The following is a 25,396-nucleotide window of genomic DNA, read 5'->3' on the forward strand; positions in this document are numbered from 1 at the left end:
AAAGGGGCATCATTTTTCCCAGGAAGTGATTTCTATGTCGCAGGCTTTGAGGTTTGTCTTCAAGGTGTCCTGAAGCGCTTGCAGGGTCTTCCAAGTTCACGGTGGCCATCCTTCAGCTGGCCATACAAAAGGATCTTCAGGATCTCTGCTGTCTGTCTGCAGAACACGTGTCCATGTCCAGCGTAGCTGGCACTGGATCAGCAGGCTTTTAATGCTGGCAGGCTGCTCCTCTCTAGGACCTGGAGTTTGGGAGACCCTGTCTTGCCACTATATGCTGAGGATCTTTCGTAGGCATCTCTGGTGAAACTGCTCAATTTGTTGAATGTGATGGTAATACCGTCGTCTATGTTTCACAGCAGTACAACAAGGTGGTCAGCACAACAGCTCTGTAGTTTTTGATTTTGGTGCTGAGCCTGATGCCTTTGTTGTTCCCTCAGCCTGTTGTTGAGTCTGCCCATAAGCGGAGCTGGCCTTGGCGATGCGCAGCGTCACTTCTGTATCAAGGGCTCCATTGCTGCATAGGGTGCTGTCCAGTTAGCAAAACTTGTCGACTGACTTGATCTCTGTGTCATCGATCTTGATTGCAGGTTGGGGGAAGGCACTGGCGTTCTGTGAGCTAGCTGGTTGGTACATGGACTCTGTCTTGCTGAGGCTGATGGTGAGTCCAAAGCACCTGCAGGAGGTTGAGAACCAGTCATAATGCACTGCATGTCCTCTCTTGGTGTGTGTGCAGCAAGCACGCAGTCATCAGCAAAGAGGAACTCTCTCAACAGTGCTCAAAACACCATGGACCTGGCATGGAGTCACCACAAATTGAAAAGTTTTGCCGTCTATGTGAAACTGAATGTAGATGCCCCGGTCACAGTCCTTGGAAGGTGTCAATCAGCATGGCAGAGAAGAGAATGGAGAACAGTGTGGGTGCCAGGAACGCACCCCGCTTCACTCCATTTCCCACAGGAATGGATCCGACAGTCAGTATTTTCCTGACTCTCGCCAGTATGCCATTGTGGAATGACCCAATCAGTGGATCAGGCTCTTTTGGGCAGTCGAACTTAGGAAGATTTTCCACAGACCACTGCGGTTCACCGTGTCGAAGACCTTAGTCAGGTCTGCAAGACCATGTGGAGCTCCCTTTTTCTCTCACGGCCCACTTCTCTTGCATCTGGGTATGGCAAACACCATGTCACATGTTCCCCTGCCTGGGGAAGCCGCTCGTGCTTCAGGGATGACTGTGTTGGAGACTGGTCAACCGTCTGTTCGTTGATGCAGGCAAAGATCTTGCCGGCAATGCAGAGGAGAGAGATTCCACGGTGGTTATCACAGGGTGTTTTGTCCCCTTTTGTTGTAAATGTGGATAATTGAAGCATCCTTGAAATCCTGGGTAACCTCCCCTCTCTCCCAGATAGACTGGAAAAGGGGGTCAGCTTGTCTGTCAGCACCTCGCCTCCATACTTGTCAAACTGGATTCCATCTGCTCCAGATGCTTTTCCTGACTTCCTTCCTTACGTTGTCAGCTTCAGGGCCTTTCCGGGTCTCGGCCTTGGTGGGAGGGCAGCTAGCGAATCATTGGCTGCTAGCTGTGGGAGGGCTGCAATTGCCTCATCAGATACAGACGAGTCCCTGTAGAGGAGTGTGTTGAAGTGCTCTGCCCAGCGGGCAAGGATGTCTTTCTTGTCTGTCAGGAGGGGTGGTCTGGTCCAAGGCTCGGACAGGCGTTGATCCTGTGACTCTTGGCCCATACATAGTTCGGAGACCATCATGGAAGGTCCTTCATGTCATGAGAATCAGCAGTGGACTGAAGCTCTTCGGACTTTCTCTCCCACCAGGTGTTCTTCATCTCACGCAGCCTCTTCTGTACGAGTTGCCTGGTTTGCAAGAACTGGGTCCTTCTTCCTCTGGCAGTCTTTATCGGAGATGTGATCCTGATGCTGTATATGCAGTGTGTTCAGGAGCTTGGAGATTCCAGAGTCGTTCTCATCAAACCAGTCTTTGTGGCTCCTCTGTACAAAGCTGAGTGTGTCAGCTGCTGCTGTGTACACAGCATCTCTAAAGGTGCTCCATACCTCTGCTACATCAGTCGATGCAGGAATTTCTTGGAGAGCTGCTTGGATTTGCTGCTGCAGCACATCCTTGGTGATAGGGAGGTGGTGATGTTCAGCTTCCTGGGGGGGTTTCTGCCAGGCTGGTTGGAACTTGTGTGCAAGTCTTACGTTCATCTTGCTGCGTACCAAGTGATGGTCCGACCAACAGACTGCTCCTCTCATGCATCGTGTAATGGAAACATCACCTTTGTCCCTCTGCCGGACAATCACATAGTCCAGCATGTGCCATTGCTTGGAGCGGGGGTGCATCCATGTTTTTTGTCCACTTGTTGGAAGAGGGTGTTGGAGATGGTCAGTCCATGCTGCGCGCAGAGCGAGAGCAAAAGCAGTCCGTTGGAGTTGCACTTGCCAGTGCCGTGCTGTCCTAGGACTTTTGGCCATGAGGAGAAGTCCACGCCGACATGGGCATTGAAATCCCCAAAGATGATCAGCCCTGTCCTTTCTGTCCACTGCTGAAATGGTGCAGCTGAGCTCCTCGTAGAAAGCTTCTTTGATGTCATCAGGGTTGGTCATCATCGGGGCATAGCAGCTGATGACTGTGGAAAAGCAATCCTTGGACAGCTTTAGACGCAGGGTCATCAGCCTATCGTTTATCCCACGTGGAAGGCTGTCGTGCAAGTTTGGTTCGTTATGGCAAAGCCCACGTCTGAGGTTCTTGTGGTGCCATCTGGCTTCCCAGTGCGGTAGATTGTGTAGCCCCCTCCAACTTCCTCCAGCTGGGTTTCACCGGCAAACCTGGTTTCGCTCAGGGCTGCTATGTCCACCTGGTAGCAATCAAGCATTCTAGCAATGAGCGCTATGTGCCTTTCTGGTCTGTCGTCTCTGTTGAGTAGGGTGCGAACATTCCAGGCACCCAGAGTCAGGGCATGACTCCTGGTTCTTTTCTTCTGTTGTTTTTGACCGCTAGTGTTGGATGTCCAAGGAGGTGCGGTTTCCTACTAGGTACTAGGCAAAGCAGGCTTTGTTTAGGGATCTTTTTATCTCCCCTTCCCCATGTGGTTAGAGCAGTGCTGTCCCTAAAAAGGGTTGCTCTGACACTGTGGGAGGATACGGGCGCTGCATCTGCCCCAGTCTACGGTGGACGGCCATCACCCCACAGCCGCCTGCGTGCAGAGTCGTGACTAGGAACTGTCAGCAGCATCCTCTGCCTGTCCCCTTTACCACTTCTCCATCGCCGCAGGGCTTGGGAAAGCTGGGTGTTGAAGGCTAGCTCGTCGTTCCGACATTAGCCTGGTTGCCTGACCAGTACAGGTGCCTTTTTTTTAGTGAGGAGGAGTTGTGCAGTCTCTTCCCCACTCTCTCGCCTACCGACGCTCACAGTCCCACAGGTGCAGATACTGCCATGTGCAGGACGGCCTCGGCAGGTGCAGATTTTTTCTTCGGAGCTCCGTCTCCTAGGAGGACTTCCAGCCAAGGATAAGAGCTCCCCCTGCCCTTTGGTCATCCTCGTCTGCCTTCACAGCCGTTGGGAAAGGTTTCCTCCTCCGCCTGATCCATTGTTGGGAGACTTCACATGTGGCAGGTAGTACTGGGTTACATGGTACCAGTAGCAAAGGTTATGCCCCTGACCTGACAATGTGTAGGATCTTCAAATTAGCGTCTGTTCACTAGAAGTGTTTTTAGATGGAAAGAAGAGAGGTAGTGGGTGAAAGAGAGGGAATGTTTGTGAATATTAGTGTAAATGAAAATAAGTGCCAAGTTTAGTGGAAAAAAAAAAAAAACACCCCCCCAAAAAAACAAAAAACAAAACAAAACAGTAAGTTCATTTGGATATAATTTGGCTTCTTTTTTAACATTTTTTTTGTGCCCATCCCAGAGGTGCAATATTGTTTTAGCTCACTCAGTACGGCCAGTCCTCTTTTCTCCTCTATACATACCCCTCGGATGTCCAGTGGGTGTCTCAATGACCCAACCTTTAGCTTCTGTCGTCAGACTTGTGGTATTGTTTGTCAACATTCACCTCTTCGGTATAAGAGCCTTCCACTTGCAATATTTTGATGGTGGTAACTGGGGTGAAACGCTGTTAATGTCGTCTCTTTCGCCGTTCGTATGGACAAGAAGACTGGAAAGAACTGAATTTACCTATTTTTATGCCAAATTTGGTGTCAACTGACAAAGTATTTGCAGAGAAAATGACAATGTTAAAGTTGACCACACACACACACACACACACACACACACACACACAACTGAACACCGGGTTAAAATATAGACTCACTTTGTTTACACAAGTGAGTCAACAATGAAAAATGGAATAAATTTATCACACTGCCCTGTATGATGCAATTTGATACAGGATCTGACCCAGAAAAGCTCCCTGTGTTTACAATAAATTTTACTATAAGATATACACAATCTGTTAAATTTTTGGGTGTCTATCTTTCTTCAAAACTTTCGTGGAATTGTCATATCAACCATGCATTAAACAAAGCAAGGAAAGATCTAAATAGAAATATGTGTGTGCATGTGCGTGTGTGTGTGTATATATGTGTGTGTGTATGTGTGTGTGTGTGTGTGTACACATGTGTGTGTGTGTGTTTCTATGCCCACCTGATGAGACCAACTTGCACATCTCTCTTCTGTTAAAAGATTTTTTGTGAATCTGTGCGGTTTATTCAACTATTTTGTCGTACAGTATTCCTTTTAAATGTGAATGGACTATGGATATCATATAGTTGTGTGAAACGTTGCCGACATCAAGGGGTATGTGACCGGTTTTTGCATTGAGAACAGATGTTCAAGATGTCAGTTGTCAGTTAATCTGCACTTATTGCCATATTTATTTGTTCTGTCATGCATTTTTGTTAATCTGTTTTAATGCCAGCTCAGATCAAATACATAAACAATTGCCAAAAATGAACATTTCATTTTATTTGATTTGATTTGGTCAGTGTTTAAAAGGAGGCTGTAGAAAAAAATCACAGTAGGCCTAAACCACAGTGTACAAATGGCGCCTACTCACAGACCATCGTCATCATCATCATCATCTTCTTCTTCACAAAAACCTACCACGTCAGCCAGTATCGTTCGAATGGAAAAACTCATTGAAGATGCACTAAACAACAAAAGTGTTGATTTTCGTGACACTCTGTTTTTAATAAGATAAATAGTGCAAAGGGTGGCAAGAGGAAGGGGAAGAAAGGTGGTAAAAAGTCCAGTGACGATTTTGACAATGACGCACTTGCAAATCCTGTCGCAGAACTGATTGTTCCTTTGTTGTGGTCATCTTTTAAAATTATGTGGAACAAAGTCTAAAGAACATTTTATCAACTATTGTCGGTGCTGTCACCAAACAGTTTAACCAAGACATTGAGGTGTTGAAAGAGCAAAGCCTCCTTCTTCAGTACAAAGTAGACAAACGAGAAAAATACAGCCAACGAGAAAACGTGAAAATCATCTGCATTCCTGAGCAAGACAACGAGGACCTGGAGGAGGAAGTCAGTAAAGTCTTGCAGGCTGCGGGCTGTATCATCAAGCCCGGCGAAACAGCTGTTGTCCACAGGTCTGGCCAGAGGAAAACCAGCAGCCACAACTCCACTGTTTCCCATGGCAACGCTCCCACTGGCCGACCTGTGCTGGTGAAATTTGTGTCTCAGCGGACGAAGGCAATGTTGATAGAGAAGCAACGTGCCCTGAAAGAGACCCAGGAATTCAAGAAAGTCTTCATCAACAACGACCTGATTCCTCTCTGCTCCAGACTGCTACACGTGGCAAAGCGCAACGAGGCAGTTGACAGGGTGTCAACAACGCATGATGGTCGGATCCGCTGTGTCCTCAAGAAGACGCCGGGCCAAACCACAAACGCTAAGGTCGTCCTGATTGACAGCCCTGATGACCTATTCCACGTTGGTGTGGACAGTGTCGACTTTGAAGCTTTGGGTCTCCAGCATGTTGTGGGATAGGGGTGCGACAGAGGGCAATGCAGTTTTCTTTCAGAAAATGGTCAAAATCTGTTACCTGACAGTTTTGTTGATTATTTTATTTCACATGATTGTTGTTCTGCTTTACATGATTCTTCTGTGAACTGTTCAAAAAGTTCAGCTGGTGAAAGATGTGACATTAGCTTTGTATCACTCAAAGTTTGTGGGTTGCAAAGTAGGTTAAAACATAGTGAATTTGTCACACACATTAGTCTGTTATTTCATTAACAGAAACAAAAACGGACAAGCAAGACCACTTATTCCTTGAAAATGTTTGCGATGAACTTGGGTATACAATACATGTTTTCAGTCGAAAATGTTCATCGCACCAGTGCTTAGGTGGTGTTGCTTTTGCATACAAAAAGAAATATTGTAATTATATAACCACTCTACCAAAGACAACAACTTGGCATGGTTCATGATAAAATCATCTTTAACAGGATATGATAAAGATGTGTGTGTTGGAGTGATTTACATCCCTCCTGAAGGATCAGTGTATAGTAGTGTTGATATGTTTGATGATGTTGAAAACACGCTGTTTGACATACAAAGTAAATAATATTGTTGTATTCTGGAAGAGCAGGGAGAGATGACGAAATCGGAATGTTCACTAGTAATGGCTGTACTATGGTTGACTGCATGATTGGATCCCCCTTTCTGTAAACAAAAATAAAGGATTTTACTATTTCCCCATTTGATGCTTTATTATCTGGCATACACAGCCCGTTGATCTTGTCTCTGGTTATTGAGTGTCACATATTGAACCATAAAAATCATACTGATACAGCTGTCATAACGTGTCATAAAAAATGTGCCACATCAAATTTAACAGGTCATAATGAAATAATAGGAAAATGGGAACACGAAAAGGCTGCTTCTTTTCAAGAAAATTTGTCTGACGCTGAGCTTACACACTTAAATGACGCAATCGATGCTGACGATATTAACGTCATAAACTATAAGCTCGTAAACATTCTGATTCAGACGGCAAAAGATACTTTTGGGACATATCAAATTCGTACTTCTAAGACAAAACGGAGACAGTTGCAGTTGGTTTGATTTCACATGCAAACGAAGCCGATCAGAATATTTTAAAGCTAAACACAGTTTAAAAAAAAGAGATTCTAGTGAAAATAGAGACACGCTCGAAAGAGTCAGCAAAAGTCACAAGTCCGTTTTAAAGAAAGCAGAAAAGTTGTGGAGAAAAAACTGGCACAGAGAACTACGAAGTTTATGCAAAAGCAATTCAAGAGATGTATGGAAAAGAATTAAAAAGAAAAAGAAAACATCATGTCCCATAAATTTAGAAGACATGTTTCACCATTTCAGCAACCTCAACGTTAATGATAATGAACATATTGACAGTACAATGGCAATGCACATTATCAATTTAGAGGATAATGATGATATTTTAAATGCATGTATTACTGAAGATGAAATTACTTCAGCCATCAAAAGACTGAAGAAAGGCAAAAGTGCCGGTGAAGACATGATTTGTAATGAATATATCATTAACAGCGTTCCTTTGCTGACAGAAACATATTGTAATAATGTAAATTATTTAACAAGATACTAGACAAAAATGGGTATCTGGCTTGATATTGCCATTGTATAAAGGCAAATGTGATACACTCCATCTCGCTCTCTACGATCGGGTTCGGATCCACTCTGTTTATGCATACCCAGATTCAAACACTCCATTGTCGACCGCCGTTCATTCTTTGTCTCTGGACCTTGCATTTGGAATGAGCTTCATCTTTTGTTTCGTCAGGTCCCCGCACTCAGCTCTTTCTAGTCCGGCCTTAAAACCCACTTTTTTCTGAGCCTCCCTTCCCTGCCTTTTCCGTATTTTCCACTCTACAATTATGCATGCGTGTGACTGACTGGTGTGCAAGCGCTTTGATTTGTCTCTGCACAAGATTCAGTGCTATATAAATACTTATTATTATTATTATTATTAATTATAGGGGAATAACTTTGCTCAGCTGTGTTGGAAAACTATTCACTACAGTGTTAAATGCTAGACTGACTGATTATATCAGTGTAAACAATATACTTTCAGGGGCCCAAGCAGGATTTAGACAGTCCCATTCTACATTAGATCAAATGTTTGTATTGAAATCACTAATTGATATTTTCTCCATGAAAAAGAAGAAACTTTACTGTGTTTTTGTTAAGTTTAAAAAAAAAAAAAAAGCCTTTGATTCAGCTCAGAGAAGTGGGTTATGGTAAAAACTTGTTCATGAAGGCATGAATTGTAAAATATTGTGTGTCGTAATGAACATGTATGATAGAATAAAGTCATGTGTGTTTTTACATGGTGAAAAATTTGATTTCTTTAGCATTTGTAAGGGTGTATGACAAGGATAAAATCTCTCGCCTTTGCTTTTTTCTCTGTATCTCAATGATTTAGTCGTATTTGAGCATAAGAGTCCATCTGTTGATCTTTTATTGAATGTTAACACTTCAGACTTAGGTAGTTACATGCAATTATTTGTACTGTTGTATGCAGATGACACAATTTTCTTTCGGAGACCAAAGAAGGATTACAACAGTCCCTCAAGGACACACAGGCACAGATTCGGGAGACCATCCAACAAGGTGATTGGCCTACCTCTATCGATCTGGAAGATGCTTATTTTCATATACTCATCCATTCGGCATCCCGTCGGTACCTGAGGTTCGTGTGGAGGGACAAGGGGTTCCAGTTCCCGGCCCTCCCATTTGGTCTGTCCCTTGCCCCTTTCCTGTCTACCAAGGTGCTGCGGGAATTGGTGTCCATCGTCCGCTCGGAATCCATTTGTCTCTGTGTGTACCTGGACGACTTGCTTATCCTGGCCCAGTCGCAGGCCCTGTGCCTGAGTCATACGGCCAGACTTCTAGACCTTTGCTCCCAACTGGGCTTCCTCATGGACCAGCAGATATGCGATCTGTCCCCACGTCAGTCCTTCGACTTCTTAGGGATGAGATTCGACACGCGGTCTATGATAGTCTCTCTGGCGCCAGATCACTGGGACCGTCTGGCAGGCCTCCTCAGTCACTGGCGCCACTCCTCCCAAGATACAGCGCAGACACTTTCTTCCCTCTTGGGCATGATGGAGTCCACGGCACCTCTCATTCCCCTGGACAGGGTTCTCAAGCGCCCTCTCCAGAGGGCACTGAGGTTACGCCGGTCCCAGAGCACTCAGCCATGGGATACCCAGATATGTCTGGGCGAGTGGTTCCTCGAGGTGACATCAGAGTGGTTAATCACCCCCCTTCGGACACAGGGGGTGCCCTTAGCCCCACCTACTCTTCAGGTGGCACTCTTCACAGACGCCTCCTCCCTGGGCTGGGGAGCCCACATGGACTCACTCTATGCAGCAGGGACTTGGTCCCCGGAGGAGCGCCTGTGCCACATCAATGTTCTGGAACTGGAGGCAGTTCGCAGGACTCTCCTGCACTTCATGGGGGAGGCCACTGGCAAGACCATCCGCTTGTTCACGGACAAGACGACGGTCGCATGTTATGTGAACAAATGGGGGGAGCGCACTCGGCAGACCTCTCCATGCGGACTGAGGCTCTCCTCCGTTGGTGCCACAGCAAGGGCATTGCACTTTCAGCGAGACACTGAGCAGGAAAAACCAACTTCTTGGCAGATGCTCTTAGCAGGTCCAAGAGTGTCATACGCACAGAGTGCACCCTGGACAAGGACAGCCTTCAGGGGGTGTGGGAACAGTGGTTTCGGCTGATGGTGGACCTTGTTCAACAAGAGACTTCCCACTTCCGTCTCTTCGGTTGCCGACCCAGAAGCGTGGGCAGTGGATGCTCTCTCTCTAGATTGGAGCAGTCTGATTGCCTCCGCGTTTCCTCCCTTTCCAATTCTGTCCAAGGTGATACGGAAAGACAGATTGGAACACCCGCAGCTGATCCTCATTGCGCCGAAATGGCCAGTCCAGACCTGGTTTCCGGACCTTCAGTCCCTGACACATGTTCCCACCCCTGGAACTTGAAACCAAATCTCATCTGCTGAGGCAGCCTCGCTCGGGCACTCCGCGTTCCAATCCTCAACTGCTCCACCAGCACGCATGGCTGCTGTGCGGTCGGAACTGTCAGCATCACCATTGAAGTCCTCGACCCCTCGGTCGGCCTCTGTGTCGGCTGTGCTGACCCAGGGGTGTGCCTCCTCTGACCTCCTCTCCATAGTCACCAGAGCAAGGAGGCAGGGAACGGAGACTTTGTATGACTTTCGCTGGAAGAAGTGGTTGCGGTGGTGTACAGCTCAGGGCATTACCCCTACGAACCTTACGAGCATGCAGCTGGCCAACTTTCTGGCTCTCTGCTCCTCGGTTCATCCTGTCTGCTAGTTCTGGGCGAGGGTACAGGTCTGCCTTCTGTACCACATTGCAAACAGCTAGGTGGTTCCGCCTTGGAAGCGGATTGCCTGCTCAGAGAGGTGGCTAGGGGTGCCCCTCTGAAGGAAGCTAGAGACCCCAGAAGAGTGCCCCTCTGGGACTTGTTCCTGGTGCTGGATTTCATTCGAAAACAGCCCTTCCTACCATTGGGAACTATTCCTTTTGACATCCTCACCCTCAAGACCACTTTCCTTCTGTGGCTGGCCACAGGCAGTCATAGAAGTGAGCTGCATGGGCTTAGTGGAATGCCACAAGATCTGGCCTTCCACAGAGATGGTTCCATCACTATTCGTTTCCTTCCAGAGTTTCTGGCTAAGAACCAAGACCCTGAGGTTCCTTCCCCCTCTCTGAGAGTCAGACCTTTGTCTGATATTCTTGCCCAAGATGATGAGGATAGGCACCTGTCCTGTTCGGTGTCTCAAATATTATTGGGATAGGTCTCGCCATAGGCGTTCTTATCAGAGGTGTCTGCTCATCTCCCTCAATGAGAATTACAAGAAAGACATCGCTGCAGGCACCATTTCCCGCCAGGTTTCCCAAGTCATTCGTAGAGCCTACTCTCATGCACACAGGGATATCAGCTGTCTTCATCCCAGAGCACACGAAGTGCGGGCCATAGCTACTTCGGCTGCTTTCCAGCACTCAGTGCCAACGCAGCATGTCTTGGAGGCAGCCTTCTGGCGGTCTGAGAATCCCTTCATCAACTTCTACCTCAGGAATTTCCGTATGACCAGGGCTGACGGTTCCAAGGGGATTTCCTTTGCCGCGGCTAACACTGCCGTCTCAGTTGCAAGGGCTCCCCATATGAACCAGTAGGCGTTGCCCTCCTCCATTTGCTTTAAATTCTGCATCAGTTTGACATGGTACAGTATATGACACCAAAAGGAGGAGTTTGTATTATACTCCATGTTTGGTGTTAAATATACTTACCATGTCAAACTCGAATGCCCGCCCGTCCGTCCCCGCGTCACCGCCGTGGTTCTCATGGGGCATTTTTGTTCATGGCCACGGAATGATTAAGTGCTTATAGTTTTTTGAGGCGTTTGATTGGCTGAGAGCGGGTGGGCCCGTCTTTTCACTGTTAGCCGCGCGAAATTTGGCCAAGCAGAGCAAACCAATAGGCCTAGTTTGCATCAGTTTGACATGGTAAGTATATTTAACACCAAACATGGAGTATAATACAAACTCCTCCTTTTAAAATGGAAACTAGTGGTCAATGTAAAGAAAACTAAAGTGATGATATTTAATTCTACAAACAAGCTAAAGCCTGTTTTTAAGTTTGGTGATGCATGTTTGGATGTTGTCGATTTTTTTAAATATCTTGGTATCAAATTTAGTAGAATGGAAACTTTTTACAAAGCTAAAAAAAATGATTTATGAACAGGCCCAAAAAGCTATGTTTTTGTTACTTCAGTCAGCCAGAAATCAAGATTTACCTTTACATATCGTTCTGGACATGTACGAGTCTATGATAGTTCCTATTTTGTTGTATGGTGCAGAAATATGGGGTTATGAAAATGTAGATATTCTTGAAAAATTAGAATTGAAATTTTTGAAACACTTGTTCAAACTGAACAGAAATACCATGACCCAAATCGTTTATGGAGAAACTGGTATTTATCCAATTAGTGTGTTAGTGAAAATGAGATTAGTTCAATTTTGGACCAACTTAGTGATATCAAACACAGAAAAATATTCTGGGAAAATATTTGATATTACTTGACTTATATTGAAATGTTATTTATTTTTCAAAATGGATGAGTTGTATCAGACAAATTTTAATAGAAACAGGGTATAACTGTGTTTGGGATGCTCAATTCTTCTTAGAGAGGGAATCTTTCTGCAAGAATGTCAACATTGTTTTGAGAGAGAGTTTTCAAAATCTATGGAGACATGCTCTAGAGGCGAGTAGTAAATGTTTGTTTCATTGAAATTTCAAAAGTGGATTTGGTAGAGAAAAATATATGTCAAATGCCTGATAATTACGTTATCAGCTTCTTCAGATTTTGAAGTAGTAATCATAAGCTGGAAATAGAAACATGGAGACACAAAGGCATACCACAAGAGTTACGGCTTTGTAAGTTTTGTAACATGTCTGTGATTGGAGTTTCATTTTATAATGTAATATCCCAGTTATGATCAGTTACAAAATAGATATGTACCTAAAAAATACTTGTCTCCAAAATCGGTTATTAATTTTTGTAATATGCTTAAAGGAGGCAAAAAAAAGTCATTTTCGCTGTAAGTAAAATGATTAGATTTGCAAATGTTGCCCAGTTACACTTTTGGAGTTAAAAGACATTTGTGTTCTATCAACTTTTATGTGACATTGTTGTGTATTTGGAAATGTTTGTTCTGGGGATGAAAAGATTATTTTGCAGTAATCCTCCATACTCCAATAGGAGTGAAAGGATAATTAAAACTTGAAACTTGTCATGGAAAGTGTGATACATAGGAATGTATATGGTATATAAACATATGAGTGGGGGGATGAGAAAGGGGGTGGGAGGGGGGGGGGGTAATGTGGGAGATGAGGAATGTAAATGTGTGTGTACTTGTGTGTATGTGTATATGTACGTGAGTTTATATCGAGACTGTGTGCTTTTATGTGTAATAAATGTGTGTGTTAGTTTATATCGAGACTGTGTGCTTTATGTGTGTTGTTTGGCCTGTGTACATTTGTTTGTGCTGTCACATCAGTGATACTGCATATTTGTTGCATATCTGTTGTGTGTGTGTGTTTATGTGTGAATGCTAATTTTTATTTATTTATTTGGGGTTTTTTTGTTTGTTTTTTTCTTCTTTTTATGGTATCATTTTTTATTTATCTAATTTTATTTCATTTTAATTCGTTTTATTTTCTTTCAAGGCCTGACTTAGTGTGTAGAGTAAAGCTGCTGGCCAGGCATCTGCTTTGCAGATATGGTGCAGCATATATGGATTTGGCCGAACACATCGATGCCTTCTTGAGCAACTGAACTGAACAAATAATAGGGTCTCTTACAATCCCTTACAATTTGTCCATCCTGTATCCATTCCAGCAAGGAAATCGGAACAGCATTTCTCAAGGTGTATTCAAATACTGTAATTGCATTCCTTTCCCCTATGAGATTTTCTGTCTCTTCAAAACTAAGCAATCTGTTTTCTGAGACATACACTAAATCTCTCATATGTTCTTAGTCATTTTCCTTCAAAATCCATTTTCAGTATTATCTGTACACATTATTTGTTTTGGTTTACAGTTAAGCATGAAGATATCATTTGTCTATCAAACTCTAGTTCTCTTCCATTGGAATAAATAGTCTACACGCCTGTTGTAAATATTAAAGTTTTTGGCATTTCAGTTACATTTCCCATTTCAATTCCATTACATTTCTCTTTACTTTTTCCAAAAGCCTTACTGTTTTCTTTGCCAAAGAAACTTGTACAACAGTGTGTTTATCTAAATGAGAACATGTTCTGGATTGCCAGTGGACTGCATAATGTAGAATATAAAAATGTTTTTATGACAAAAACTTTACCATGTATGCTTGGATCTCTTTTGCTCCAACCCTGTATCATTTTTTAAATCTTCTGCTGGTTGTTTTATTTTTATGTGTTTATGTCCTGGTATATTAAAGGATGATTGTGGTGCATTGATTCCAGATATGTTGCCGTTTCTGATTTTGTTGCTAAAAATTCTACCCTCCCACCCATATATTAGGCTTTGTTAGTGAGACTGGGTACTTGAGCTGTTACTACGACAGGTAAAATTAAAAAGTTTTGTTTTCTCCTGTTGTGTTGGCTGTCTCTGTACTGTTTGTTTGACTATGACATCTCTTAGTTAGGATCTCTTGCATTGGTGTAAGGTGTGTGGTTGAGTGTGTGCTTGTATGCATCAATGTTTGTGTGTGTGTGTGTGCTCATGGGTGTGTTGTATGTAGGTGGGTGGATGTATGTTGTGTGTAAATTGTAATATAATATCTCATTCTGTGTGTGTCACAGTGTGTCTCAAGGTGTCACTGTCTTTTCATTATTATATCTTTTTGTGAAGCTTGCCTAGCTTTGAACATTCTGCATTATCTTTATTACAGTCACAGTGAATATTGAGTTGGTTACTCTGTATTGATTAGCTCAGAGATAGATCAGTGAGAAAACTAGTTCTTATTTTCTCAGCACATGTCCATATGTCTTGTTCTTTGAGGAAATTATTGTTATGCACACAAGCCATGATAACAGCCATCAGCAGCACTGATTCCACAAAACTGGTATTTAATATGTATTTTGTGTGTTTCACTCCCTCTTTACTTTCACTCTCTCCTAGCATATTCTATGGACTAAAAAAGGCAGTACTGTTTTCTTCAGCTCCGAAGCATGGCACCTTGTGAAAGTTTCATGCACCAAATGCTGTTATTGACCAGAATATTTTCCAGGTTGCCATCAAACCCACAAGGATGACATCTTTGGCCTGTCATCTAGAATGTTTGAAGATTCTTTGCATCCCTTGGACTAGTTTGGCCTGCACTGTATGACTCAGAAAATGGAAAATTCCAGTCACAAACACTGCCATTATATGTGTGTAGCATGGAAAAGGAAGCGAGATGAGAAGAGGGAGTGGTCAAAAACAAATAGGACTGAAAATCCTGGAATTAATTGTGATGCAGAGAATTTTAAACCATTTATTTCATGGATATATTCTTTGATTTAACTGATAGTAAAGAGTGGTAACTCTCTCCATTCACAAGGTACACAACTTCAAGACAGTGCTGCTTGTGCTACTGATTCACCTAGCACGCAGGTAAATAAAACAAAAGGTACATTGGAATAAGCCCAGACACTTCCTCAAAAAAGGAAGCGCCGGGCTTGTCCTTGTACCAGTCATTTGACGTGCACACAGCAGCAATGACAGAAGAAATGTGCAAACAAATTAGCTTTTATTAAAGAATGGCATCAATCCTGAATAAGCCACACAACACACAGAAAATACAAAACAAACACATGGTCGCCTTGTTGGTTTTAAGACTTAGAATTGATATACAATGAGGCCAGGAGAACAAATGATTAACAAATTGTAAAGAGTGGTTTCTCTCTCCATTCACAAGGTACACAACTTCAAGCCAATACTGCTTATGGTACCAGTTCAGCTAGAACACAGGTAAATAAAAGGTACATTGGAATAAACCCAGACATATTCTTTGACTTGGATTTAAAAACAATTATACAGTGGAATTTTATAATCTCCTTACAGTACAATGTATGAGCAATCATCTTGCAAAATTTCAAGGAGATACATAGTAACCACAAAATTGTTAAAATGTTCAGCAGACAAGGGGCTAACATTAGTTTTAAAAAAAAGAAAAAAAAGTATATTTAGAGGATGGACTTTATAATCTGAAGTGCCTTATAGTCAGTGAAATATGGTAATTTATTTGTAAAAGTATTTTCCCCTGGAGTATGCATTCTAGTAATTGCAGTTGTGTTGATCATGTCATTGCCAGAACAATCAGGCAGATGGTCTATGTGTTTGACACAGATCCTGCTCTACATGAAAGAGTACAGTTCAGAGATGGAGCGCGTCCGACAGAGAAAGCTGAAAGCTCAGAGAGGTTGGTGGCAGTGGTTTTTATTTCTCAACTCCTGAATCTTTTTCTCCAGGTCTTCATTTAGGAATAAGATGACTGGAAAATAAATTTATGAAACTGAAGTGAATCTGTGTCATTGCTTGGCCAGATATTGTCCCCATGTGTATGTGGATCTGTGGGTGGGAAACTTTTAATACTGGCATGTTCTTTCTGCTTCCGCAAGTGGTATAGATAGGGATGAAAGTGGGTAGGATGGTAGTTCTGAGCAAGAGCTTTCTGGCCATCCTCTTTCTAATGACGTAAAAAACAGTGAGAGGTCAGATTCACAAAGTACATGATTAAAGATGTGCTGTTGCAAGATGTCAGCTTTGCAGCGTCCTTTTTTTCTTTTTCTTTTGTTCCGTAATTCCTGTAGTGTATTAAGTTAGCATCATGTGTGAATTTAAGATCTTGCCTGTTTTGGCTTGGTTGGTTGGTTGGTTTTATTTTGTTTTTTCCGTTGTTAGGGAACATCATATATGGGCATGTGGTGAACTTAAGTTACATTGACCCATATTTTTGTAAGCGTGTACATCGAACGTGTATGCACCCCCACAAGTACAGGTTAACTTTTAAGTTCCCCAAATTCTGACAAGAAACGCAATCATTAACTATGTTTTCATTTCCAAAACAGTAATCCAACCGTCAAGCAATAAATGGATTATATCTACTCCCTGTGTATTCATTTTCTGTATTGTGGAGTAATCTCCAAACATCAACAAGGTTCAGCTTATTCACTAGAGTATGAAAATGATCAATATCTCTGTGACAGTGAGGCCCCCCTGACACTATATCTAAACCATTGGTCATAACACAGTTGAAATCCCCAAGAATTATTATTTTCTTGTCACTATAATTGGTGAGGACAGAGTGCAACCAATGGAAATATTTTATTTTATCTGCGCTATCATTTGGAGCATAAACGTTAACGAGCATGAAGGATGAAGTCATGCTCTGATGACTGAACGGACAAAATGATTGTTCGATCATATGTTTTTTCCGGTGTTACTTCTCCCTTAAATTTGTTTGATACTAGCACGACTTCTCCTCTTCCATGATTTGTGCCCTTGTTAAAAAACAGCTTCCCACCCCATTGTTTTTCCCACAGTAATGCTTCAACGCTGCTTATGTGCGTTTCTTGTAAACATATAATATCATATTTGTGTTGTTTAAAATTTGAAAACAAAGCTGTTCGTTTTAACTTATTTTTTAAACCTCTAGTATTCAGAGAATGGGGGTTAGGGGGTGCACGGGAGGGGTAGTACCTCTAGAGGGGGGGTTTGTCACGCTCTTGCGGGAGTGGTTCGTCCTCTGTTGGTCCCCACCGGCACCCAGCTCTCACCTATGGGTCCTAGAAGCTGCTAGCATTCGGCAGCACCCAACTCCCGGGCAACGGCTTTGACAGGTTGGCTAAACTAGGTGAGGGTAGCTGATGGGTCTCAAACCCTCGGTGAGTTAGGGCTTGTCTACCCAAGCATGTGAAGACTGGATTCAGCGGACTCTGCGGAAGAAACTTTCATGGTTCAACGGAGAGGAAGGCGGTTGCAGCAGAGCACTGGAGTGCTGAGGGCAGGATGAGGCACATAGGACATCCTGGTCATCCACTACATCTGTTTCCATCTCCATTCGTCTTGACCTCATCTTGCCACTGGATACAGATGGTCTCGGACAAGAGAGTGAGGTCGACGGTGCGCAACTCCTCCTCACTATAAACAAAGTCATCGCACAAGTCATCAGTCATCCTTCATCCCATACCATCATTTTCCCCAAGCCCTGTGGCAACAGGCGAGCGACGAAGCGACAGGTGTGGGTACACTGGCAGTCGTAGCCGCGGACCTGCACACAGGTGGCTCAGGCCATAGGGTCGTTTTTCACCGACTGGAGCAGCGGTGGAGATCAGCAGCCCCCTGAGCGACTGAGCAGCCCTCTTCAGGACAGCACTGCTCACCTCCATGGCATGAGGAAGGGGCTAGAAAAGGTGCCCTAAACATTGCCTGCTCCACACCACCCTAGTCAGCATACCGCGGCTGACGGGGACCCTACTCAAGCGGTCGACACACAAAGGAAAGAAAGAAGAAAACAAGGAGCACCCCATTGACCATTGCCACATGGAACGTACGTATGCTTCTGGACAGAGGCAACTCAGCCAGACCACAGAGACGCACAGCACTCATTGCTAGTGAATTAGCCAGGTATAACATCGACATCGCTGCCTTATGTGAGACCAGACTGGCAGAAGAAGGCGAACTCTGTGAGCAAGGCGCAGGCTACACCTTCTTTTGGAGTGGTCGCGGACCTGAAGAGAGACGTGAGGCTGGAGTTGGCTTTGCAGTGAAGACAACCCTCGTTGGCAAGCTGGCTGAGTGAACGATCGCCTGATGACAATGAAACTCCCTATATGCAATGGGAAGAAGTTTACCACCATTGTCAGCGCCTACGCGCCCACCATGACCAACCCAGATGAGATCAAGGACAAGTTCTACGAGGACCTGAATGCTGTCATCACCACTGTTCCCAACGCAGACAAGCTGATCATACTTGGTGACTTTAACGCGAGAGTTGGTTGTGACAGCACCTCCTGGGAAGGAGTGATTGGGAAGCATGGGGTTGGTAACTGTAACAGCAATGGCCAACTACTTCTCCAGACATGTGCTGAGCACGACCTTCTTATCACAAACACCATCTTCTGCCTCCCTACCCATAACAGGATGTCATGGATGCATCCTCGCTCTGGGCATTGGCATCTCATCGACTTTGTCATTGTCAGGAAGAGGGACAGGCATGACGTACGAGTCATGAGGGCCATGTGCAGCGCCGAGTGCTGGACAGACCACCGCCTTATCGTCTCCAAGCTCAACCTCCACATCCAGCCCAAGAGACAGCCTCAGGGTATGAAAGCACTCAACGCCTGAATGTCAACAAGCTGGAACTAGGCAACATCAAGCAGAGCTTTGCTGACATCCTGGAGGAACGCCTTGAGTCCACCGTGCTGGACAACCAGAATGTGGAGGCAGCATGGGGCGCACTGCATGAGACGGTGTACAACACTGCCATGGTGTGCCTGGGGCCTTCTGTCAGGAAGCACAAAGACTGGTTTGATGAGAACTGCAATGAGATCAAGCAGCTGCTAGAAGACAAACGCCAAGCCTACAGAGCCCACATTGAAGATCCCAAGTCACAGTCAAAGAATGACATACTGAAGAGCGTACGCAGCACCATCCAGCTGAAGCTGCGGCAGATGCAGGATTCCTGGTTGAACAACAAAGCTGATGAGATCCAGGGCTTTGCAGACAGGAACGACATGAAGAACTTCTATAACGGCCTGAAAGAAGTCTACGGTCCCACCACCTCCGGATCTGCTCCACTTCTCAGTGCTGATGGTTCTACCCTGATCACTGACAAGGACGGGATCCTTGAGAGATGGGCTGAAAACTTTGACAGTGTACTGAACCGCCCCTCCACCATCAATGATGAAGCCATCGACCGACTCCCCCAGTGAGTGAGTCGTTGGATGCCATTCCAACTTTGGAGAAGACCCAGAAAGCTATCCGTCTGCTATCCAATGGCAAAGCCCCTGGCTCAGACTCCATTCCAGCTGAGGTCTTCAAAGAAGGTTGTATGGCGCTGACTGAGAAGCTTCATCAGCTGTTCCAGCTCATCTGGCAGCATGAGGCAGTTCCACAGGACTTCAAAGACGCTTCCATCATACACCTGTTCAAGCGCAAAGGAAATCGTCAGGCCTGTGACAACCATCGTGGAATATCCCTGCTGTCCGTCGCAGGCAAGACTCTAGCCAGAGTGCTACTCAACCCTCTCATAGCGCACCTTGAGCAAGGTCTCCTACCAGAGAGCCAGTGTAGCTTCCGGAAAGAACACGGGACTATTGACATGGTGTTTGCTGCCAGGCAGCTCCAGGAGAAGTGTCAGGAACAGAACGCCGACCTTTAGTCCACCTATGTTGATCTGACCAAGGCCTTCGATACTGTTAGCAGAGATGGCCTTTGGAGAATCATGGCGAAGTATGGATGTCCCAGAAAGTTCATCACCATCATACGGCAACTACACAATGGGATGCTGGCCCGAGTCCAAGACAACGGAGAGACTTCAGAAACATTCCCTGTCTCCAACGGAGTCAAGCAAGGGTGTGTTCTTGCCCCCACCCTGTTCAGTCTCATGTTTTCAGCCATGCTGACAGATGCCTTCAGAGACGCTGACGTAGGCATTGGCATCAGGTACCGCACAGATGGCTCACTCTTTAACCTCAGGAGGCTTCAAGCAAAAACCAAGGTGAGGACAGACACCGTCAACGACTTCCTGTTTGCTGATGACTGCGCTCTCAGTGCTGCCTCTGAAGCTGACATGCAACACAGTGTCGACAAGTTCTCTGCTGCCTGTGACAACTTTGGCCTCACAATCAGCACAAAGAAGACTGAGGTGATGCACCAGCCAGCTCCAGGAAAGCCTTACGTTGAACCAAACATCTTCATCAACAGGCAACGACTGAACGCGGTGGACAAGTTCACATATCTGGGCAGTACACTCTCTCGCACAGTTGTCATCGACGACAAGGTGAATGCCAGACTCGCCAAAGCCAGCGCTGCCTTCAGCAGACTCCATAAGAATGTTTGGAACATGAGAGGCATCACCCTGGAGACAAAGCTCAAAGTATACAAGGTGATAGTTTTCACCACACTGCTCTATGGATGGGAATCATGGACGGTCTACAAACACCACACCAAAAAGCTGAACCACTTCCACACCACCAGCCTCAGAAAACTTATCGGCATAAAGTGGCAAGAGAAGATCCCAGACACAGAGGTGCTCACTCGTGCAAACTTGCCCAGCCTCTACACCATCTTGATGCAGGCCCAGCTGCGCTGGGCAGGCCATGTAGTTCGCATGCCAGACCACCAGCTCCCCAAGAAACTGCTGTATAGCGAACTCCAACATGGCAAGCGCTCCCATGGAGGCCAAAAGAAGCGCTTCAAAGACACTCTGAAAGCTTCTCTGAAGGCCTTCAGCTTCAGCCACAACACATGGGAGCTGAATGCAATGGACAGACCAAAGTGGCGTTCAGCTGTCCACAAAGGCGCCAAATCTTGTGAGGCCAACAGAATCGCTGCAGCAGAGCAATGCAGACAGGCCAGGAAAAGCAGTGCCAGCAAGTCCCCAACAGCCGCCACCATCCCCTGTCCACACTGCGTCAGAACCTTCCGGGCGTGGATTGGCCTGACCAGTCATCTGCGCACCCACAGATCCCAACCCACCCACCCCCAGGATGACTAGATGGTCCTCGTCGATCCTGATGGACGAACCACATTCAGAGAATATAGGCGTATACCCTCCATTACTTTTAAGATAAAAATTTCCCACGCTTGAATAATGAAGAGTCGTCAAATTATGAAGGTTAGATGAATGTTGAAGAAACAGGATTAGCTTTAAAATCAATGAAAAATGGGTCTGCTCCTGGCAGTGATGGTATTATGGTAGAATTCATGAAATATTTCTGGAATTGATTGAAAGTGCTGGTAACTGAATCCTACAATGAAACTCTTGACAAGAATGACATGTCGTACACACAAAAACAAGGTATTATTATCTTACTGCACAAAGGAAAAGACTTGGCACGTGATAAACTAAATAACTGGTGTCCTATTACCCTCACAAACACTGATTATAAAATAATGGCAGAAACATTTGCAAAAAGATTAAGCTGTGTAGTAGATAAATTGATTAACCAAGATCAAGTGGGATATCTTAAAGGAAGAAGCATATCTACTGTTATAAGAACAATTGATCACATCATAGAATATTTGAAAGAAACAAACAAAACTGGCTATCTCTTAGCTTTAGATTATCAAAAGGCATTCGGTACCATTTCTAAAAGATATATGCTAGAAACATTAAATGTATTTGGGTTTGGTAAACAGTTTATACAGTGAGTTACAGTTATGTTTAAAGATACATTTAGTAGTATCAACCATGGGGGGGGGGGGGGGGGGGGGTGGACATCAGCACCTTTTATGTTAAAATGTGGAATCAGACAGGGTTGCCCCTTTTCACCCTTAGCCTTTATATTGGGAGTAGAATTGTTAGCAATAAAAATAAGGAATAGCAACATCACCAGGGTTACACTTCCTACACAAAAGAATGAACACAAAACATTAAAAATAAAACAGTTTAGCCGATGACACGACACTTTTTTTTTTAAACAGTTGTGATGATATGAACAAGGCAGTGGACATAATGATTTTTCATGTTTTTCTGGTCTGTATTTAAATGCTCAAAAAACAAAAGCTATGGAGATAAGACATATAGAACACAGAGAAAGTAATCTGCCTTTTGAGTTGACAGACAAAATAAAAATATTAGGAATACACTTAAACAACTCCAGTCCGGCATCAAGCATAGAAGACAACTGGTCAGATAGAATATCTACAATGAATAAATTAATAGGTACATGGAGCAAACGAGACTTGAGGATCCATGGAAAAATCGTTATCATTAAAACATTTCTGCTAAGCCAGTTTATATACATAATGCAAGCAATAGGACTACAAGACTGTACTTTCTGAAATAAATACAACATTGTATAGATTTGTTTGGCAACGCAGAAGATCTAACAGAAAGGCCTTTGAGAATGTTTAGAGGACAACAATGGAAGCAGAAGTTTCCCAGGGTGGACTGAATATGGTAAATGTTCACAAAGTCCAGGAATGTTTTTATTTGCAATGGGCTGGGAAACTTTTTGCATCAGAAAATGAAAACTGGACATATATTCCACGGTGGCACTTTGGAAAACTTGCAAGCAAACTTTGGGCATTTAACGTAAACTGCAGACCCAGCAATTTAAAAGCACTGTCAAAAATAAAAAATATATTTTGGCATAATGTATTACGAACACAATTAACACACAAATATCTAAAAAAAAGGAATCGGACATTGACAAGAACAACTTTAGTGTCCAACTGTTATGGAACAATAACTTAATCCAGTACAACCATAACTCTTTATTCTTTCCCTCGTGGAAGACTGCAGGAATAGAAAGAGTAAGAGATGTCGTTAACATACAAGAAAAAAGGATGAATAACTTGCAAGAAATTATAGAGAAATTGGGGGAAAACCAGCCATCTTTTATTTTTGAATATAATGCTTTATTAAATGCTATTCCTCACCAGTGGAAGCAATGAATGGGTGACATAAAAGAAACTGTCAATTCTGACACAGCTGACAACCTAAAAGTGTTCTGTACAAAGCTAAAATTCATATTCCAAAGAATGAAAAAATCAAAGAAAGATGAAGTAAAACCATGTGCCTACCACTTCTGGCTTAGAAAACTTAACGTTGAAATTGATCATTACTACTGGTTGCTGCCCTCTTCATCAACTAAAGAAACAAGATTAAAAGAACTACAATGGAAAAATATTGCACAGCATATATCCAACTAATATTCTATTGCATAAAATGGAAATAATGGAAAACAATAAATGCTCAATCTGCGTAGACAAAGTTGATTACATAGAACATTTCTTCTACAGATGCCCACAAGTGAAATTATTCTGGAAACATATTGAATTTTATATACCGGTAGTTGGAGCAGTTGGCGTCAGACTGGAATTGAATGTGAACGAAGTCCTCTTTGGAGTGAAACGATCAGACAGCTTTAAATGCAATAATATTATCATTCAAAAGGTCAGTCATATAATATTGATAGGGAAAATGTGCATTAGTATCTATAAAAAGACAAAGACAGCCATGCCAATATCCTTATCTTTAATCTTTGAACAAGAAATGAAATACAGAAACATATAAATGCATTAAACAGATTTACATAGAAAGGGAAGTGCTGATTACGATTTAAACGACAAGGGAGGAGGTGGGAAGAAGGGGGATGGCAGTAGCTGTTTTTGTAGAAATGTGTGTGGGACACGTCTATGTGTATGGTTTGGAATATTTAATATTGAACTCAAATGTCATCATCAAATCAAACGCGCGCACACACGCACGCACACATACATACGCGAGCACATAAAACCCTGAAGTAACCATACATTTAAAATGATGCAACGAAATGTACATGTATGTATATGAAATCAGACAGACATGTAGGTATGTATACGTATGTATGTTCGTTCATTTATTTTTCCCTTTTATTTTGTTTTGTTTTATTTTGTTGTGGTTGTTTTCTTTGTTGGTTTTTCTTTTGTTGTTTTTTTCTATTGATTTTTTTCTTCTTTCTTTTTCTCTTTCCAATGAAAACGTTCATGTGAAGCAGAAAAGGAAAAGGGGAGAAGAAGAGGGGGGTGGGGGAGAAAAAACAAAAAGATACAGCGATCAGAGATGTCTTTGTAACAGTAATGTGATGTGTTATAGTATGAAGATACAGCCATAAAATGATTCATGTGTTTGATTGTGTAATGAACTATATATATATATATATATATATATATATTTGGGAAGTTCCCCAAATTCATCTGATGTGTTAACAGTGATTACACAAAGACACAAAAAGAGGAAAGGACACCTACGTTGACCCATATTTTTGTGAGCGTGTACATCGAACGTGTATGCACACCCACAAGTGCAGGTTAACTTTTAAGTTCCCAAAATTCATCTCATGTGTTAACAGTGATTATACAAAGATACAAAAAGAGGAAAGGAAACCAAGCAGACATAAATTGTCAGCAGTAATGTGTAGTGGTCAGCTAATAGTAAAATCATGTCAAGAAGTCCTAATACTGTAAACCGGTCACAAAGTAATGCAATCAGAACATTATTTACCTCTTCAGTGCCCCATGACAAATGTCTGCATCAAGAAAAATGCTCTTTTTTTTTCTTCTTTTTTTTTTTCTTCTTTTTTTTTTGCTGCCCCATCATCTGCGCCGTTTCAGTGCCATTACTCCCACGCCGCTCATTTTTAGATTCCCCCATACATGGCCACACCCGGGTTCGTCTGTCACAGTTCCAGGTTCCAGTGTTGGCAGTCCGCAGAGAACCATTTGATGTTAGGTCGCCAGGAGACCACACACCAGAGGAGAAGGGATTAATTGGGAGTGGCAACTCCTCTAAGTGGTGTGGACTTGGGGCTGGGCACTCACTCTTAAGGGGAGGTTGTGCCTGGCAGCTACCAAGGCCTTTAAAATGAGAAGGCCCTTAGGGGCTCTGTTGCTATTTCCCCTCCTCCCTCCAATGCTGAGCCCCCTCCCCACCTCAGTGGGGGAGAAAGTCCTGGCCTTGGGGGGAGTGGGGGGGTGGGGACCTCTACTTTGCCCACCCCAGGCCAAGCCACCACAGTCTGTCCACATGAGGTGATTCTGGGCAAGTGGCTACCTGTTACGCAGGCTTTCGCTTACCCGGCCAGTCTCCCCTGCTGGGGGAGG

General features: G+C 43.7%; 1 protein-coding gene across 2 annotated transcripts in view; it reads left to right on the plus strand.

The window, feature by feature from the left end:
- Positions 1-25,396, plus strand: part of LOC143283909 (uncharacterized) — an 80,163-nt gene that overhangs the window by 34,945 nt on the left and 19,822 nt on the right. For both annotated transcript variants that reach the window (XM_076590323.1, XM_076590321.1), the window contains exon 4: positions 15,929-16,001. In XM_076590323.1, coding sequence (XP_076446438.1) covers positions 15,929-16,001 — 73 coding nt within the window. The remainder of the gene's footprint in view (positions 1-15,928; positions 16,002-25,396) is intronic.

This window comes from Babylonia areolata, chromosome 7, assembly GCF_041734735.1.
Source record: "Babylonia areolata isolate BAREFJ2019XMU chromosome 7, ASM4173473v1, whole genome shotgun sequence".
Classification (NCBI taxonomy): domain Eukaryota; kingdom Metazoa; phylum Mollusca; class Gastropoda; order Neogastropoda; family Buccinidae; genus Babylonia; species Babylonia areolata.